General features: G+C 28.2%; 1 protein-coding gene across 2 annotated transcripts in view; it reads right to left on the bottom strand.

Moving 5' to 3' along the window:
* The window catches only part of LOC107442618 (syntaxin-binding protein 5), a 60,520-nt gene that overhangs the window by 5,418 nt on the left and 33,835 nt on the right, over positions 1–21,267 (bottom strand). The window contains exons 18-28 of one of the 2 annotated variants that reach the window (XM_016056227.4): positions 19,698–19,786; positions 18,350–18,459; positions 17,432–17,534; positions 17,224–17,340; positions 13,880–14,002; positions 10,965–11,093; positions 9,720–9,920; positions 5,722–5,830; positions 4,906–5,001; positions 2,396–2,520; positions 2,155–2,276 (exon numbers count right to left, since the gene is read on the bottom strand). In XM_016056227.4, the coding sequence (XP_015911713.1) occupies positions 2,155–2,276; positions 2,396–2,520; positions 4,906–5,001; positions 5,722–5,830; positions 9,720–9,920; positions 10,965–11,093; positions 13,880–14,002; positions 17,224–17,340; positions 17,432–17,534; positions 18,350–18,459; positions 19,698–19,786 (1,324 nt within the window). The remainder of the gene's footprint in view (positions 1–2,154; positions 2,277–2,395; positions 2,521–4,905; positions 5,002–5,721; positions 5,831–9,719; positions 9,921–10,964; positions 11,094–13,879; positions 14,003–17,223; positions 17,341–17,431; positions 17,535–18,349; positions 18,460–19,697; positions 19,787–21,267) is intronic. The other variant, XM_016056228.4, reaches the window with a different exon arrangement.

Below are 21,267 nucleotides of genomic sequence, written 5' to 3'. Positions count from 1 at the left end.
AAAAAAAAAATCAAATATCGGCGCTCGTAACGAAACGCTTAGACTCCTTTCCACTCTATAGCAGAAGTCGCGGTAATCCGACTATCGTTCGGGCGGCTTGGGTTTCTCCAATAGGACTTCCCAAAAATTTTAGTTTTTGGAACATGGTCGGAAATTTTCAAAATTGGGAGAAAAAAAGCGGATTTCCGCTTTTTCGTGGAAGTCTTTCATCCCTTGGAGACGTGAACGGCAAAATGATCTCCAATGACTCACGGCAATGCGGATTAATATTTGAAACTGAATTCAGGTTTGCCAAATTTTGGACGTTTTGTCTCAGAATGGCGCAGCTTTGGCAGAAACTGAGCTGAATGTCGCAAAATGGCGCAGTTATGCCGTTTTGTCTCAGTTTGTCGCAAATGGCGTAGGCGTAGCACCCCTGCATAATAACATCATATTGAAAATATCGGAAATCGAAAAACCAGGTTAAAGGAGTCGAGAAAGATGATAAATAACTGTTGATAAATTATCAACTAACGACGCAAATTTATGATGAATCGTCAGAAATCGAACGCTAAGAAAAAAGGAAAAACTCAAATTTGAAATTCTCATGTCCTAACACCGTATTAAATATATAGAAAATAATTTGAAAGTGATGTGAAAGTGATTGCCGAAAAGTGATTGGAAAAACACATGGACTTAAATAAATAAATAAAATACAGTTACTGATGCAACTAAATGTTTTTTATCAATTAAGAAATTTTCAGAAAAATCATTTCCATTTTTTATATAAGATAAGATAAGATTTAAAGATTGGGCAGCTCTGATGAGCAGGGCATGTCGACCAGAGGTCCATTGTACCCAAACCCTGTTATTGCATGAAAGCCCTCTAGCTAAGATGAAATTCAGCAGACACCTTACTGGAACGTCTTGCAGTTCCCAGGCGTTGGCACAATGTTGCGCTAAATGCTCAAATCTTAGAGCAGAATAGACCTCACAATCACAGAGTATGTGTCGTGATGTCTCTTCTTCAAGATCTCCTTGAAAGTAAACCTTGCATTANATTCCCATTATGTATAGGTGTCTTCTGAGGATGCAGTGCCCAGTAAGAAGACCAATGATCTTCCTTAAGCTATTTCTATTAAGCTTTAAAAGCTCTTTTTGACGTACACTAGGACAGTCACGATTTTGCTCCTTAGCTTGTCTCTGACCGTCAGCAGTGCGCCATTGCTCACGGCAAATTCCATTTTTTACAAATACAGTCCCTAAAAATAAAACCAGGATCGACCCTAGAATATTATAGTATGTCTTTGTAATTTCCAAGTGGAACAGCAATCCCCATGTTTCCTGTGAGTTCTTAATAATGAGTTTAATTGAATTCATTTATCAAATCTTGGCAATAGAGGATTAAGAAAATAATAAAAATAAAAGCATTAATAATTTATAAGCAATAATAAAGCACTATTTATCCTCAATAAATTTTGTAATGAGAAATAAGAATAGACAATCTTAAGTATATCCATCCTTATACCTGTTATGAATTTTAGCAACCATAGACCCTTTTCCAATTAAAAGTTTTCTAAGTTACAAAACCACGGCATATTACGATTCTATCAAATTAATCAATAATCAATATTACAATTAATCAATAAATATCAAATGAATTTGTCTGAATGCCAAATTGTGAGAAAACAAAACTCTTGGGTAGAAAATTTGTTTTACGGTAAACTCAAAGGTAACAAGTTTGGCAGTTGCCAAATCAAACTCCCTCACTTTTCCAGAGTTTGGCTCAAAAATTTTAAAATCCCGGATTTTTTAGACAATTTCCAAATTCCCTGACTTTTTTCGTTACTCCAGGTAGCACAGCAACCCTGACCATGCTTACATAACAAATACCTCTGGGGTTACGGAATTGGAGATTGTTCCTTCGCTGGTTCAGGTCAAAATTACAATCTGTGGATGAAAAAACTGAATGCATGAATGGGTCTACCCTATAAACGGGCTATGATGCGTGTGTGGCTGAAGTAGAATTTTTCGGCCATAGATTGAATGAGCTGGCCATAGAGCCATGAAACACAAAAAACGAACCATCTGCCTTAAATTCACTTGGTTACACTAAGCAGGCTTGCTGGAATTGGCAAGTGGCATTAGCAACAACAATAATAAATAAAACGTTACCTGTTTCACTTTAGCAAGCTCGTATCCAAGAGATCCAGATTGACCTTTTATTTGTTCTGTGTTTGAACTGATATGTACACTGCTAGCTACATTTTTTGATGGTTTTCCACTAGATGCACCAACTAAAAAATAAGAGTTGAATATAAGATTGAGATATTTAAATACTATTATAAATTTATAAATGACATTAAATGTAAAATTATAAGTATAAAATATAGTATTTTATCTCAAATCAACTTACATAATTCTTCACGATCTATAACGCTGGGAGCAGTAGTGAAAAGTCCTTTAAAGAAACTTAACTTTGGTGCTTCAGGAATCTCTTTATTGATAAAAAGTGTTCCTAGCATATCTTGTAAATTATTGCTAAAATAAAAAGAAATAATAGTTTATAAAAAGTAATAAATTAAATAAGCACAGTTTTAGAAAGCAAAATATTTTTGAAATGAATATAATTGACTGAGACATGAGCTGGTGAAAGGTGAAATTTTGTTCATTAAATAAATTCTACAATTGATATTTTAAAATAAAATTGACAAATGAAATCAATCAATGAAAATGATCAATGAAATTGACCAATAACTATTCACAATTTGAAGCAAAAAATTTTTTTTTCATTTATTTGAAGAAACATTGTAACTATGATATTGAAAATGCCACACCTATTGCTTCATTACTTCAATTTAGATATAGTTTCTTAGAACGTCAGCATCCACCAAACAAACATTCAACTCAGCTCAATGTCACCTTCAAGTATGTCTCCCCCACATCACCAGAAAGATAATTTGAATGATTTCTATATTATTTTCTAGACCTATGTAAGCTATAAGTCACGCATACTTAAAGTTTCTCATAAGTTCCTTTCAATCTTTTACGCAAAAATTAAGGGCATGAAAAATTTAAAATCCATTCTTTTTTGACGCACCATCCTGAATGTAACAGGAGAATAGCTGAGCAAAATGTTTGGTGCTTCACCAATTCTAGTTACCTTCAAGGTAGAAAGTTTCATTTTTTTGTAAAAGCTTTGCTCTTATTTTTCTCCCTTTTACAAAAATAAATATTTAATTCTGATATAAGATATTTGCTCTCATTTTATTGCAACCTTCCACCATGAATGTTTAATTTTTGCAGTCTAATCTACCCTCATTCCTTTACCCAAAAAACATAACTAATCTACTAATCAAATTTGCATTATTGATTATACATAAGAAAGGATATGGAAGTTAAAACCAAAACCAAGGAATTTATTTTAGCAAAAATATTTTGAATGATTTACTCAGCCTCCAATGTTTCAAGTTTTACAATATTTCTTTTTGAAAATGGTCTATCAATTAATAAATTAATACATATTTTGCATTTAGTAAAAAGCCCTAGTGAAACTTCAGAAAAAATCATTTCTTCAAATTTCATTATAGGAATTAATGTCACATAATTAATTATCACAATAGCATTTTATAAGGTTTATTTTAAAAAAATAAAAAGGATAATCAAATTATAATCTTTTTTTTAAATTAACAAAAGCTGAGAGAAAAATACAAAAAGATAAGTTGAAACATAAGGCTATGCAAGATTTAATGTAAAGAATGAAAGGAACATAATTTACAAGTAGAGGGTAACAGAAATAATCATTATGAAAAATATATAAAATATTGTAATGATGCATGAGAAAAGGATAAATCCGCTTCATATTGTCAGTACAAATTGCTAAGCTTGAAGAATGCCTTTTCTAACTATAAACTATTATCATCGCCCATCCTTTTTAGGTCATTTTGTATATTAAAGGTCAAGCAGAAACTGTGTTTTCCTCACTGGCATTTCTCAAATATTTCTGCACTTCTAAAAATACAAAGTACTCAAATATTTCTACACTTCCAAAAAACAAAGTATTTATTGTTGAAGAATATTTCTTATTTTCTTTACAATACTTGTTTTGAACAAAAGTTTCCGATCAATATTTGAAAATAGTAAGTGAGGTCTATTCTATGAGTAACATACAGGCTTAAAAGTGAGACAAAAACTGGTTATAAAATCATTTCAATTACAGTAGAGCGCCGATTATCTGAACCCTTATTATCCGAACTTCCAATTATTCGAACTATGCCTGAATTCATTTTTTTTTTAAAGTTTAGAATACTTTTTAACCTNCAGTCATATTTACATGTTACAACTATAAAAAACTTAAATAATCAAGTAATCATTAATATTTTACTCTTCTTGAAAGTAAACTGAAGTAAAATAATTTTCTTACCAGAGTTTGCTCTTTTCTCTCTTGATATAATATATATATATAGATAGTTTCAGTCCTGGTAACATATTAATTACAATTTTTTAAAGTGTAAAGTGTTAAAAAATAAAAAAAATCTAATTCTTAGTTTAATAATTAGTGATTCCTTACACCTTTCTGACTAAGCTTTTATTAAGAATTGAGATTATATGATTTTAACACGTCTGTAGTCCAAAATAATTTCTTTATTTCGTCAAAAATTACGTAAAAAAATTTAAAATAGGAAATATACTAGTGAAGAATTTGTTCTATTTGTAGAATTCACAAACAGTAAATTTTTTGCTCAAATGCCATCTGTTTGCATAAAAAAAAACTCATTATTTTAAGAATTGGTTTTTAAAGTTTGTTATTTGGTTAATAAATTCAGTAGGGAAAAAAATATTTTAAGATTATAAAAATTATCAACATGGTAATTGCATTTAATCATAGAAAATATTAAACTACATAGGAAATATTCAAAATTTTACCAGTAACTGGATGATATTGAAAACTTCTGAAGTTCAGTTGGTGAACATAGATAAACTCCATGCCCATTTTTACTAAAGCAAAATGTTCTCGCAATTCTACAAAACAAAATAAAATTCATTATACATAAATTTCACTGCATTTTTTTAAGCATTGAAATCATAGAGGCAAATTTTAATTAATTACCATAAACTATAACATTTTTATAATGTTGCCAAACAAAAATTTGAAAAGTTTTTTTTTAAGAGTTAGCGATGTATAGAGAGAATAAAAAACAAGCGATAAAAATTATACATTAAAGATACGTGGTTCAATGAATTTTAAATTTTCTCAATGTTATTTTGCTTTATATTGATTTTTAAACAGGAATTCTTTTTCTAAAATCAAAATTATGGATCTGGTGCTAAACATATTTTTAAAAAAAAAGCACAAAAATCCAATACTTTTTATCAAATTTTCAATACAATGACAAATGCTGGACTGAATGAAGGAACATAAAAATTATACATTAAAGATACGTGGTTCAATGAATTTTAAATTTTCTCAATGTTATTTTGCTTTTTATTGATTTTTAAACAGGAATTCTTCTTCTAAAACCAAAATTATGTATCTGGTGCTAAACATATTCTTAAAAAAAAAAAGCACAAAAATCCAATACTTTTTATCAAATTTTCAATACAATGACAAATGCTGGACTGAATGAAGGAACAAAGACATTTTCAATATGCCTATTAATCTTCAATTCTATATTTTATTTAAAATAAAAGTGAATAGGAAATAAAAAGTAACTTTTTAACACAAAGAAAATACAGTCTTACCGCATATCAGCTAATGGTAGAAATTCATCATTGCAGACAATCTTAAGCGATGGAAGGCTGTAGATAGTTAAATTTCCAGAGGCAGAATAACATCCTAAACATATTTTATCTACAAAAACAGACATAAAACAATTTAAATTGAAGTTGATTAAATAGTACAATTCACATTTTATTGATATAGTACTTTAAGTTGTAAAGAACTAGATCATTTACAAATCCTGTTTTTCCTGAATCCTTGGCTTTTATTTTATAAATCAAAATAAATTATTACAAAAAAATGAGAAACAAATTATCCCCTAATATGATTATTTACTAATTCCATCCATTAACTAATATTCTTACGCATCGATTCTCTGACTTATTGGTTTTCCCCCTCAATTTCTTCCTTTATTAACTTGCTATATCAAGAAACACTCAAATGTATAATTATTATAACAATGCACTGTTTTTTAAAATATTATATTATTACAGCTATTAAATTACGATACTTCAAATCCTTTTTATTTTCCTCAAACTAACATAGATTTATAACTAGTAAAAAAAATTCTAAAACAATACAAAGTGAAAACCAATGTTTTAAATGCTTTTATAATTTAAATTAAATAATTAATAGCAAGAAACTGTAGCAGTAAAGATATAACTTAATTAAAAACTTTATTCCCTCCAAAAATATACAAAATAAAAAATAACAGTCAACATGTTTCAAAGGCTTAAAAATAGACACCCATTTTCAGGGCATGCCAGACGTGAATGAGAAGAATAAAAGTGATTTGAAAATTAAAACGTAAAGTTACTAACGAAAAATGGAAAAAAAGTGAGAAACAAAACAAGAAAAGCCACAGAAAAGCCCTGTGAGAACGAAAAAAAGTTGCAAAACAGAAGAAAATACATTTCTACACACTATGGAGAGGTGATGAGGAGTTAAGTTGTTAACAAGGGAATCAGCATTCATATGAATAAAATAAGATTCCAGGACATCAAAAAGAGCTGATGTGCAGAAATAATTTTGGCATTGTCAAAATTTAATTTATGCCCAAGATTCCAACAAAATGCAGCAATTGATGATTTCTCATATTCTTGATAATGGCAATATCAACCCTCTCCATTTTTTGTTGGCAACTTTATATTTTCTATTTCAAATTACTTAGCTTCTTTTCATTCTAATGCAACCAGTCTTGAAAAAGAGCGTTTATTTTTGAATGCTTGAAAACTGCTGACCATTCTTAATATTTTCTAAAATAAAGTTTTTAATCAAGAAAGGTAAAGTGATATTTCGTGAGACACAAATTTAGAAAAACATTCAAAATAAATTTAAAAAATAAGGATAATTAAGATGTGGTTATAACTAAGCAATCACTGTTATATTTTAATTAAAAAAAGTGATTAATATTGTATACTGCTAGAAATTTAACACTTTGTCAAATTCTATTCAATTTAATGTTGCTGAATCTGTCATAGAAAACAACACTCAGTGAGGAAATTGTATCAGGACTCTAATAATTTCTTACGAAAAGTGCTATGTGTATATATAAAAAGAGAGAGTCAAAAATGTATGGAAACTCAAGACCATGGGTGGTTGAGCCTAGTTCAATTTAAATTTACCACCAAAACTGGATTTTTAACATTTTACATAACAGTTTGTAAATGCTGCCTCTAAGTGGCACTTTGGTGATTGGGGCAGTTTCTTTTTAACATTCCATAGAATTATAATATACACGTGGATGCCAAGTTTAAATCGTGAAGAAATATGTAATTTTTTAAAACTTATACATTTTTTTTCTATAATCATTAACATTGGGATGGGCAATTTTGTTTCTGTTCAGATTTAAAGTATGAATGAAAGATTATCATATAGCTGTTTATTTAAGGCTCTGTAAGCTTTTGATATGTACTCATTTATATGTACTGAAACAATATTTTTACTGTATCATTTTTTTAAATTTCTTTGGTAAAGCATTTTATTAACACAGTCTCATTATAAGTCAATTTTTAATAGATTGCATAGTTTCCCAGGAAACTTTTATAATTACTTCAATTTGTTTTATACCAGCTGTTTATAATTTATTAAGTAATGACTTTTAACACTAACTAATAATTAAGTTGTTGCTCAAACGATGAGGACTATATCTAAATCTATTGCAGTTGTTTTCACTAAATAACATAATGTATCAAAACAAACTCCAAAGGATGTGTAACCATTGACATTGAAATATGTGACACATTTTACTTTATTAAATTGTTTATAATTCAGAATTTAGCAAACTTTAAATGGAGTCGATTGCTAACACTCCTGTATATTCTTATTTTTCTTACATTATATTTTTTTACATTAAAAATATTTGCAACTTAGCATGATTGGGACAAGGTGATAAAATTATCTACTCATTACATTTTCTTAGATTCTTAAACGGCACATATAATATTTGCAGATGACCAGCTGGAATGGAGACAGTGCTTTCACTAAATTTCCTGCAAATTCAACCAAGTGTTTTCTTTAGCACTTTTAACCCTCCAAGATAAGGAGAGAGACAGGGACTTCTCCTTTCTCCCTTTCAACTCTCTCTCAGGAAAGCTTGTTTCAGATAAAACTTTTACTCTGGTTATTACATGGAGTAAAGTAGAAAGGAATTTTGTTTGATAAGGGTGAAATAAATTTGATTCCGATTTATGTGTGTGACCTGGCCATTCCACCACTACTCTAATATATCTACTCCAGAGGTCTGAGCTTGAAATTGGATGGTAGACATAAGCACGATTTACTTTCTTTTATTTTTTTTTTTTAACTCAGTGAGTAGCAATGCAATAATACAATAATAAAATTAAGATTTTTAAAACAAGCTTCTTTTGTTGTGGTAAAAATTGCATTCCTTTTATTGATAATAAGCAAGTTGTAAAAAATTGTGATTTGCCATCATAAGAAATGATCTATTTATTACTCAGCATACCCCTTCACATAAGAGCCTGACAAAATCATTAAATGCAGCATTTGAAAATACATTGCACTTGTAATGATGAAAAGTTAATCTGATGTATATTTCTTTAACTATTTGATCTTTTCCATACATTTTGGAAACTCTATAAATATATAATATTTCACAAATTTAAAAAAAAAAAAAAGATTTCTTCATATTTAGAATATTTTAGTGTTTTGAAAAACTACACAAAGCATTAGGCTGATAAAACATTAAGAAATTAATATTTTAGTAAGTATTAGTGAATCGAAATCAAATGTTAACTACAAGGATCAAAAGTAGAACACAAAGTGTAAACTACTATTTCAAATTAGGCTTTTTCGAAAGGCTTACAAATTATAAAATAAGATATTTTATATTTTGAGGAAGGGCTTACAATGGAATTTGAACTAGGTCCTGTAAAACCTGAATCCATCCTTGCTGTCAAGTACACTTGAAAGTTTTGACTATTAACCCATAAGTCCTAAAACTATTAACTATTCACATTGGTTAATCTTCTGCTTAACCAGCAAATATCTCCCAGTATTATACAATGGGAAAAGATACAACAAAATTATGCAATATTTGCCGATTGAACACAAATTTGTAGAGAATTTGAGGTATAATATCTGAAAATACCAAATATTTAGCCCTGATAAATATTTAAACCATACACCTAAATTATTCTGAAAAATGACAATTTATTTTAATGAATTTTTACATGCATAACAATTTACATGCTTCTTCTTTCTGATATATTTTTTATTACTTTTTGGTCACTTATTATGTAGCACTCACAATGCTTGGAATTAGATATTTAAATAAAAAATTATAACAAAGTGCTTTTACCATAGTTTTGTTATACTACAGAATAAAAACAAGCATTTTTAAAAACAACTTTAACTTTAGGACAACTTGTAATGGATACAATACATATAAAAACAGTCTTTAACATTGGAAAATACTTTGTGTCTTACTTAATGTCAAGAAAATAAATGTATTTTATAAATCTTTTATGAAAACTAAACAGAGAAAATAAAAACGAACCATGTTCCTTTAAAAAGATCACTTCTGCTTTAACTACAAATGATGTTTCAGCAAGGTTAATTTTTTGAACGCAAGACTGGGAAGGTACTGTAACCACAAAAGCTTGTTTCTCTGAGCATAAAAGCACCAACTGAGCATCAGATGAATCGGATGATGAGGTTGGAGAAACTTTGCTTTTAGATTGATTGTTTAAAGAAAGTTCTAAACAAACAAAAAGCAGAAAATAAGTAAGGTATTGACAATATTTCTAAAGGGTTATCATAAAATTATACATAAGATTAGTATATTCAGTGATAAAAGTTATAGCGGTACAAATTCTGAACCAAGTTTCTCCCCAAAGTCTTTCTAATTTGATAATAGTTTATGATAGTACAATAGTTTCTTTTTAGAGAATTTAGTGAAGTTCTTTCACGTTCGTATATTTTTACAATGTTAAAGTAGATTTTTTCAAACATCAGGTAAACTGACAACATTTCAGGATTTCCTTTGCTGAATTTTTAAAAAAATATAAAATAAGTAAAACATTGCATTTTATAGTTCCCTTATTTATGAAATAGTTAAATATAAATGGTTTTCAAGTTAGTTTTAAAGTGCCTTTTTCTAGTCATGCTTACATTAAATATCGTTTTTCAGAGTACATAACATGGAAGTACTAAAAAAAGAAACCTATATTAACTGAATAAATGGATTTTTCTTGCGAACTAAATTTGACTAGTGGTTTCATCATTTTCAATTTTCAGCTTAGTACATGGATGTGCAAAACTTACTTTTTACATCTCAACCCCTATATTATTAGTTATATCTTTACTGAAATCTTACTTAGAACAGGCTTAACAGAAGAATTTGTCATCCTTCAGCAATCACTAATTTCCTAGCCACTAATAAATTTTTAAAAAATGAGAAATTAAGTGTTCCGGTGCCCCTAATATTATTTTAAAGAATGCAAATATTTTAAGACATAAAACTGCAGAACATGGTGGGGCTCAGATAACTATGAGTTGTAAAATTGCAAATAATGCACAATTGGCAAACATTAATTTTCGAACAAGGACAATATTGTAACATACTTGGCACTTTAATAATTTACATCTCACAATTGAAGTAAAAATTGCTAGATAAATTTCTTATTAATAACATTAATAACTAATATACAGTAACAAAATAAAAATTTCAATCAGAGAAAGAAAATCAACAAACAAAAGGAATCAGATTAATAATCAACAATTTAAAAAGCAGACAACTTACTTTTCTTTTCCTTATCAGTATTTGACTTAGTATCCATTTTCCATGATTCAAATTGAAGAGAAAGTGCCATTCCTGTGGAATCAAGGAATGTAATGGAAAGAATAGATCCTTTCAGACGATATACTGTACCTATAAATATTTTCTCGTTAATATTATTTATTAAAACTGAATAACATAGCAAGAATCAAATATTATAACCTAATTGTTTTTTACATACCTAGAATGTGAGGGTGAAAGCGATTTCCCTAAGAAATACTTGAATTTTGAAAATCACAATTTAAGTTTTTCCGTATCAAATCTTACATCTTGATCAACCCAATTCAAGCCATACTACATGATTTTTGCAATTTGTAATTTACCAAAATTAACAGTTAACCAAACATATCTGCAAATTGCTTCAATTTCAGAGAAGTCGACGATGGTAGATACATAGTAGAATGAAAATTCGAGAGCTAAAATTAAGCTTAAAAAATTACCCTGTTTCACCAATCTCGTTGCAACTCTAAAGCTTTATAATGTTTTTTTTTCTTTTTTCATTAATTTATATTATTTTTTTATATTTGTATAATTTCCAATTGTAAAAAAATGTAGGAAAAGTTAAACATAACATAACTACATATTAACATATTAATTTAAACATAACTCATTTACATAACTACATATTTCTTTTTCAAAAACATTATTCCATAAAATGGAATAGCATACTTTTGAAACTAATTTAATTTTTTCCTTTAGTTGTAGTGTGCGAAAAGAAAGGGACCACCCTTAGTAACTTTCGAATTAGTTAACGGATCTTCACATTCTATGACTCAACTGAATCATAATTATAATAAAACTTTTATTTAGTATTTGTAGAGCTCGAGATACAAAGTTATATTTTATCCAAAATAAGACTTACTAAGTTAAATAGCAAATTTTTCATAATAATGTTAATAAGTACAGGCCACTGGTGATAAATCCTCCATGACCAGCCTAATCAGAAGCTAAATTAAAAAGTGATTGAATTGTTCGCAACAGACAGTTAGGAGCATGGGAAGGATCCATGGTTGGTCATTTATCGAAAGATAACATAGCCAATAAATAAAGCCAACCCCCATAATCAATATTAAGTTTGAAAATAATTTGGCGAAAGTGAATCGCCAAAAAGACTGTGAGAATTAGTTGAACCATGTAACTGAAACATTTCTGGGGTAAGAAATAAAAAGAGTTCTGGTTTTGATTTAGTCGCAGCAGTGAGGGTTATGAGTCTTACATTAGTATTGAAATAAAAAGTTACCCGTTACATTGATTGTAAAGAAAAGAATAAAATATTTTATATTCACTTTTTATAAAATGTAAAAAAAATAATTATATAATTGGTTTAATTTAATTAAAATTTGACTAAGAATGATTTTTAAAAAAATAAGTGTAAGAAATTAAAGAAATTTTAAAAGCTAGGAAATATGTAATGTCTATTGTGACATCACAGTAAGGTATAAAAAATTTTTCATCATTTTAAAGTACGTAATTTAACAAGGCTGCAAAATACAAAATTTGAGAGAAATAGGTTGAATAGTTCACAAGAAATCGAATTTTTAAAAAGATATATCTTTAAAATTTGATTTCTCAGCAACTATTCAACTGACTTTGCTTGAATTTTGTATTTTGCTATTTAAAATTATATACTTTAAAATGATGCAAAAAGTTGCATACCTTACAATTCAAAAATTTTCAAACATTATTAAATAAAATAATAAATATTTACTAAAATTTATATTTTGCGTAGAATTATCTTTGGACAAACTACTTTTACAATTGGGAGCTAAAATTTTTCAATTCGCTTAAAAAGGTTTCGAAATAAAGTGAAGCATGCAAAATATTAGATTAACATTAAGAAGTGCAAACTTTGGACCCCTCAACTGACCAAACTATTGAGACAATATTTCCTAGATTGTGGGTACTTTAGGGGATATTTTAGGGGTTAGAAATCTGAATCTGTTAAAAAAAAAAGGTATGTTAATTACGAGAAAGTACAATTTTGTGTCTGATTTCATAACTAAAAATATCATCTACACTAATTAATTAGCAAATTTGAAGTCTACTTCTTGAACTTTTAAGACTGCGTCCTAGAACATGAAGATCCGATCATTAGAACAAAAGTTTTCAGGGAGGTACTTTCTTTTGGGACACCATACATCATAAGGGATTATTTAAAATTTTATTTTTTCAATTTGCGAAGCGAGACTTATTTTTCTTAGATTTAAATAGCTTTAAAAAATATTCTGTAAAAACACACCATATACTTTGGATTTTAGAGCATATATGAACTTAATATATTTATGTATAGAATATCGATTACATTATTTATATCTTATTACATTAAATATATTCTACAATATTTAATGTAATAAGTAAAATTAAAAGTATGTAAAGTTACAGTATAGTTTTCATAACATAAATTGTTCCATTTATTTTAGAACTTCTTGGTAATAGGAAAGAATGTTGTTCCTTGGATTGAATGTACTTCAGACCCAAGGAAGGCTATTCCAATTTACTCCACCTATATAGTAAACTGGTATAGTAAAAAACTTTTCTTATTTTTAAATTCAAGATTAAAGGTTTTTAATCCTTAGTAGTTATACTAGTTAAGAAGTTAAGCTTGCCAGAACTTCAGTCATGCTTTGAAAAAATATAGAAGAAAAAAGAAAAACCAAGAATCATGACATCCTGACTTATATCCTGACTTATTTCTACACTAAAATCTTTAATTTAAAAAACCTTGTATTGAAAACGAAAAAAGTAGCACATAATTTTCAAGTTAACTACAGAAAAATTCGAATATTAATCGTTTGATTATATCAAAAGATAAACATATTTTTGTAAACTAAAAAAAGTAAGAATAAAAATAAAATGCATAAAGCAAAAAAATGACTTACCACTAGGAGAAACAATAACAGGTTGAGTGTATCTTTGATCTTCTTCTGGTGAAAGAGTAAGAAGAATCACAAGAACAGATCCCAAATTTGTTCCAACCCATAATGTTGGGGCTGTAACAAAATCTGAAAAAGTAAAATTAAAAGATTAAAGCTAGAACTGCGAAGTGGGTCATTTTGACCCAAAATCACTTTTGTTATAGTGTTTGTCAGAAAGTTACAAAGGAAACTGGCAAAAACTTTTGACTTTTACTAATTTTGTATCTATCACAAACTGTAGAAATATTATGAGCCTTACTTAAAATGATTATTCAGTTTTAATACCTGCCAAATTTTAATCCCTTCCATTATCATTTTTCCCAGTGGTATTAAAATGGAATTAAAACTTCAATTTTAAGCAAACAAATACGTTGTATTTGAGAAAACTTAAGTTGACAACCATGATAGTAACGCATATTAATATATGTGCTTAATTTTTGTAAGAATAGTGGTGATCAATATCATTTAAAAATTAAGATTATAAAANTGATGCATACTTTGCTACCACTTTAAATATGAAAATAAAATCTTCCGGAAAATCCGGAAGAGTTGGCAGGTATGAGTTTTTGACACTTATATCTTAATCCGCAGGGTTGGGTTATTCTGACCCAGTTCCTAAAAATATGTGTTGCATTTTAATAATGAATGAGAAATATTTCTTTTTCCAACGTTTCGTTGTATAGAAATTCTCTAAATCATGATGTCAGTGCTACAAATGAATAAATTTGGGTATAGATAAGAAGATTCATTCATATGGTATGAGTCATCAGTCTGTATGTTAAACTAAGACAGGAGCGGAGCAGAATCAGAAAGAAAAAGTTTGATGCTCATTCACCTATTTTCAACCATAATATATTGTTAACCAAATTTGAATAAAGAGAATTAAAAATATTGCAGTGCCCCAGGAATCAAAAGATTTCAAGGTATTCCTTGGGTATACCTTGTATTCCTTGTTATAATAATTATAAAGGTATTCCTTGAGTATTTCTTGTCCAATCACTGGCAAAGAATGGTACTCAAGTTTGAAAGAGAAAAAAAAGCAATTATACTAATTTTTATTTTGGATTATTTAAACAGATTCAGATTTATTTGAATCTCATTTCAACAAATTTTCTAGACCCCTACATCCTCAATATAGCCAAAGTCAAGATGTAAACTAATTACAAATCAAGTTAGAATTTTTGTTTTTTTCTTTACTTTTTTAGACTCCTTTTGCTTTACAGACACAATTTTTTCTTAAAGGAAAAATATAGACATTTAAACAGAAAAGTTTCAGAATGTTTTCAGAAATTGTCAGATAGAGAATATTACTTTATCAACTAAATTATTTTTACATCTATATCTTTATTGTTTTTCAATTCACATTCTAAAATGAGCAGAAACTAACATACGTAAATAATTATAAAACATTGATTTATTACTAATCAAAATCATGCGTTTTAGACAAATTCTTGCTCCAATTTTTTTTTCAAATTCTATTTAAGAAACAGTATGAAATAAACTACACATGAAAAGAGGCAAACAGTAGTTAGCTATTTCTTTCCACAATATTTTGATTGTAACATAACTAAGCATTGACAAATACAATGGTAGAAACTAGTTATTTTTGCAAAACGAATCATCATGTAAATTGGATGGTAATTCAAATATTGGCAAAAAAATTAGGGAGCCTTAGTTAATTAAGTCTTTTTCAATGTACTATAATAATTTCTTCAAAAGAAAAAGTTTTAGGTTACAATGAAAAAGCATTTTAAAATATATATTTATAAGTGTGATTACTCTTTATTTTTTAGTAGATGAGGCTTATCTTTTTTTTATCAAATACTTCAAATAATGGTCGATGAATGAATAAACATTTGGAATTGATCTATTCAGCAGAGATGATACTATCGGGTTGTTTGGAAAGTAATTTCGTTTTTCCGACAGAGGATTTAATTGTATTTTTTTGAACCCAACTTTACACTTAAGCCACATTATCATTATATGTTTTGAGAGCTAATATAGCAAGGCTTGTGTGTGAAAAAGTTCAATTAATTCTACGCAGTAGCTTTTCGTTGATGCCCTTTTAAATATGGAGAGCAATAACCAGCATTTTCGTCATATTTTACTTTTTTACTATAGAAAAAGAAAAAATGCTGTTCATGCCAGAAAGGAATTAACCTATGTGTATGGAGAAAGATGTGTTGACAGTACGCCAGTGCAGAACTGGTTTGCAAAATTTCGATCGGGCAATTTTAATGTCGAAGATGCACCACATTCTGGAAGGCCGGATGAAGCTGATAAAAACACGATAAAGGCATTAGTTGATGCAAATCGGCGATATCATCAGTGAGAGGTTAAATTTATCGAATTCAACTGTTTATGACCACTTGAAAGGCCTGGGTTTAACCTCGAAACTCGATAAATGGGTTCCCCATGTTCTCACGGAGAGAAAATTGTGTCGTCACGCTGGCGTCTGTGATTCGCTTCACAAACATCAGGAAAAGAATCCATTTTTGAAGCACATCATTCCTGAGAACGAAAAACGAGTGGTCTATAACAATGTCAAACGCAAGAGATCAAGGAGCAAGAAAGATAAAAAGGCTCAAAGCATTTTGAAAGCCAATATCCATCAAAAAAGGTGATGCTGTCTGTTTGATGGCATTTTAAAGGAATAGTTTTTTTTTCAGCTTTTACCGGATAACACAACAATTAATTTGGAAGTCTACTGTCGTCAACTGGACAAACTAAATGATGTACTTCAACAGAAAAGGTCAGAATTAATCAACATAAAAGGTATAGTGTTCCACTAAGAAAATGTGAGGCCTTTTACAAGTTTGGTCACTCGCCAAAAGCTTTTAGAGCTTGAATGGGATACACTGCTACACCCACCATATTCTCCAGATCTGGCTCCTTCAGATTATTATTTGTTTTTGGTCACTGCAAAATTTTTTGAATTGTAAAACCTTTACTTCAAATAAAGAGGTCAAAAATCACCTCAATCAGCCTTTTAATAGCAAAGACCAAAAATGTTTTGAGCATGGAATCATGCTACTATCAGAAAGATGGTAAAAGGTGTTGGACCAGAATGGCGAATATATAATTTAATAAAATATTTATTCATTATACGAAATTGTCTTTCATCCCCCCCCCCAAAAAAAAACGAAATTACTTTCCGAACAAACCAATTGTAAGTAATGAAGCTTGAAACTTATTGAATGAAAATAGTTTATAGATTAAACACAACCATTCTTTCATTCTCTTATAAGTGCTACCTCCTATTAGTTCTTAAAAAAAATTTTACTTTGATGTTAAACCAATGCATTTACCTGATTTCCTACAATATGATTCAGCAAATATTAAACATTGTACAGATTCAGAATTCATGTTTTCTAAGCTAGACATGCTAGAACTTCTTGATCTGGAGAAAGAGTTGTCAATTTTATCTAAAATTCAACAGTTAAAAAGTTTAAGAATATATCTTTAATTATTAAGGTTCAATAAACAAACTTAAAATGATAAAAAGTTTGACATTACCTTGTATCTTACCTTGCGATTTTGTTCGCCGCATCTCTGCTGAAGCAGGTTTTCTTTGTAATAAATGTTTCCTAGTGGTTGGGCTAAGACACATGCCATTAACCTTCAAAGAGAAAAACAGTTAATATTTTTTTACTATTTAAACTAAAGTAAAATAGGGAAAATAATTTCATAAATACTTGTTTATATAGAAAAATAAATTATAATAAATTTAAAAGATTTTAATTAAATATTCAAAGACAAACCAGGTAAATTGTCAATAGACGCTTAACAAAAAGTTTTTATAACAAAGGAGCAAATTAAATCAATTAAACTTTACTTGGAAAATACTAGTTCACCTTAATCAGCAATACAGAAATATGGCATAAGTATTTCTTTTTTCTTGATTGCAGCTAATGAAAATAAGCCCTCTAGTGAAATTTTGCTTCAATAAGCTATTTTGCAATCTTGAATTTTTCGGTATGTTTAATCAATAAAAATGAGACAGCTTACTAGTTAAAGATATCTTTTAAAACTAATGCATCATCTTTGTACTGTCTAAATAACAATGTAAAGACAAGAAAATGAATTTTACGAAGTTAAAATCACAAGTGAAAAAAAAATTGATCTCAATCACATATCTAAGATACTTTCTAAGATCTAAGCTACTTAAAAGAATCTTTAGTTGAGAATTCTTTAAAAAAATTTACCTTTATAAAATCACAATTTTTTTCAAATGAGGATATAAATAAATTCAAATAATTTCAATGCATTTCCTAAACACTTTTAAATGCTGTGCAAACTTAAAAATCATAAAATTTTGAAGGAAAAAAAATCATACACTGTAGCTGAGCATTAATAAAGTTAGAAAAGTACATAACGTTAATAAATTGTTAATACAAAATTATTATTTTTATATTTTGATAGAAAATAAAGTACTTGATCAGCTGTAGGAGACCGACATTTATCCTGTTCAGAGGGATTATCTCCAAGCATTACCATTGTACGTTTGGGTGAGCGTGGAACTCTTTGATAAGGGTCAGAGGAGCCTAAAATAAAGCAATTAACCATATATTGCAAAAAAAGTTTGATTCCACTACACATTACAAAATATATGCATATTTATAGAAGAATATATTTTGAAAGAGTAAAAGAGTAATGTTTTCATTTTATGAAATTTAAAGCAAAAACCCATTAATTTAATCCAAAAATTCATGAAGGTGAAAAAAAGGTTTGTGACCATTTTTTTTAAACTTAAAACCCTAATTTGCTTATTTTAAGTTTTGACTGAATATTTTCTTAGTTGTTTCTAAGAATTTTTTCAGAAAAACAATTGACAGAAAAATTAAAAATTATTGCTTTTTCAGAATGTTGCTTAAGTGGAACACAAATTGTAGATAGATTTCAAGAATCAAAGACAGTTGTACACGTTTTTTTATTAAATTCAATACATAATAGGAAATAAATAAATGCCAGTCATAGTTATGCTTCTCATCATCAACATCGCAATCTTGAGCAGTGATAAATGAATTTGCTACTTCAACAGCAATTATATCCATGCAAGATTTATTATTACATTTAGAAAAATATGAATCATTGTAAAAATTTTAAACATTTAAAATTCTCGAAATTATTTCAATATATTTCATTCCAAATTGCAAAACAAAAGAAAGTGATAAAATAGAAGGAAAACTTATAGATCAAATTAAATAAAAACAACACTTGAAAATTACCAAGCAGAAACGATAGTTAAAAAAGGCCATTGGATAACATAAATATTAAAACCCTGGACAAATCAGGATATTATAAGATAAACAGAATTTTTTAAAAAAACTTAATCTTAAAATTTCTGAATAACAAGAACTAATTTGTTATGTATGAAAAAATTTATTGTGAAAGGTGAGAAAAAAAACTCAATACATAGTGGAATCAGAAATGTATCACTTTTAAAAAAAAAAGCTGCAATGTGCTTCATAAAATAATTGTTTGCCATTAGTAATAAATAATAGTATGCTTGGATTAATAAACAATCTTCTGCTTTTCTTTCCTTAGAAAAGCATATGACTTTTAACGAAAACAGACGTGATTTCACTTAAAACAGAACTTGCAAATGATAGTGCACTTCTGAAGAATCAGAATTTATTCAATTTTAAAATATGTTACTCTGAACATTTGCTCTATGAATCATATAATAATATAAAATTCCAAACACAATTAACTAACTTTATTACAAGAAACTTTAAGTATTTAAATTTATAAAATATATTTATAAAATTACATAACTTACCATAAAGATCTGCTGTAGTCATGCAAGCAACACAACACTTTTGAACTAAATCTACAATGGTCAACCCATATTCACTGCCATAAGACATCCTTTAAAATTAATATGAGAAAGGAATGTTAATAATTTTAAAGAACAAAAAATATAAAGAGCACTCAATGCTTATAGAAAATAAATATAATATTTTCATAAGTTGCATTTAAGCTCAATCAAAAAATATTTTTTACTCTTTCTTGAAATAGTTCCACGAGTTTAAAATTAAATTTATAAGAATATGAAAAGAATATTATGGTACAGTCCCAAGGTATTTATAATACAGTCAACCTCGCTTAAACAAATACCATCGGTTCCAATCAAATTTACGCAACTAAGCAAGATATTTGGTTAAAAGGTTAGTGCAATATTCAATTTTAAGTTCTAAATTTGTGCGAAATCTTACTTTTTAATGGTATTTTATGCATAGTATAGCATTTTGAATAAATAAATTCTTTTTTATGATCAATAAACAAATATAATTAAAACTCTCTGTGTTCGTATCATAAAATATAAATGTCATTAAGTTACATAAAAATAAATGAAAAGTATAATATAGGTACTAAAATATTAATTAGTCCCTTTCGAAAAAATCTATAATTCAAGACTGTTTTTATACCAGTTTAATTCAACAATCTATCAAAATTATTTTCCCTTTCAATTTCTACTAAGACTTTCATAACTTGCATATTCCTTTCAAATACATTCAGAATGTTTTTTTTTCTAATACTTGAAACTTGAAAAATTCCAAATTAATGCACTACTTAAGTTTGGGATTTTATGAAATTTATTGTTTACAAGTTTCATTGTTTTTTTCCAATTAATTTAAATCATTCCTTTTTGCGCTCAACTTGCAACCAACTCAGAGTTATTCACTGGATTAAGCAATGATTATTCCACTTAAGAGAAAGATACACTGTACACTAGTGTGTGGGGTTTTTGAAACGTTTTCTTATCAAAGTTAATAGCGCATTAGGAGGGGACCACAAAACAAATCACTCTTATTTTTACATTCTAAATTATGAGTAAGTGAAGTCAAAGAGGGGTAAAACCCCCTTCGTTTACTTTAATGTATAACTGGCAGCAAGATTTGATTCATTTTTCAACTTTACCCCTAACAACTGATTAGACCAACTAATGAAAAGGAAGTCCCTATAAAAGTAACCATCTATTATATCCTTATCTTAACTGAAAAACAGAAATTCCATTTCAGCTAGGTGAAACATTTCTCTAAAATAAACAATTTTTTTTCATTTTCGTACCTCTTCTTTATGCAATTAGGCAGGGACAAAAACAAAAAATATCAGTTAAAATGGGGAAGTTGAACATTTTTTCATATAAAATGATTTGGTTCCATTAAATTTTGTTCGTATATGCAGGTTATTCAATTATCTGATATGCAATATCACCAAACATTCATTTAAATGCAGGGTAAAATTTTGACAGAATTTACTTCATACTATTTTTTTATAAGACACTTTGTCTCAGACTGTTCCTAACTACGCTAAGGCTTTAAAATATATAACAAAGCATAAAGCTA

Source organism: Parasteatoda tepidariorum, chromosome X2 (genome assembly GCF_043381705.1).
Source record: "Parasteatoda tepidariorum isolate YZ-2023 chromosome X2, CAS_Ptep_4.0, whole genome shotgun sequence".
Lineage (NCBI taxonomy): Eukaryota > Metazoa > Arthropoda > Arachnida > Araneae > Theridiidae > Parasteatoda > Parasteatoda tepidariorum.
The sequence above is the reverse complement of the archived record's forward strand: the minus strand, read 5'-3'. Positions and strand labels throughout refer to the sequence as shown.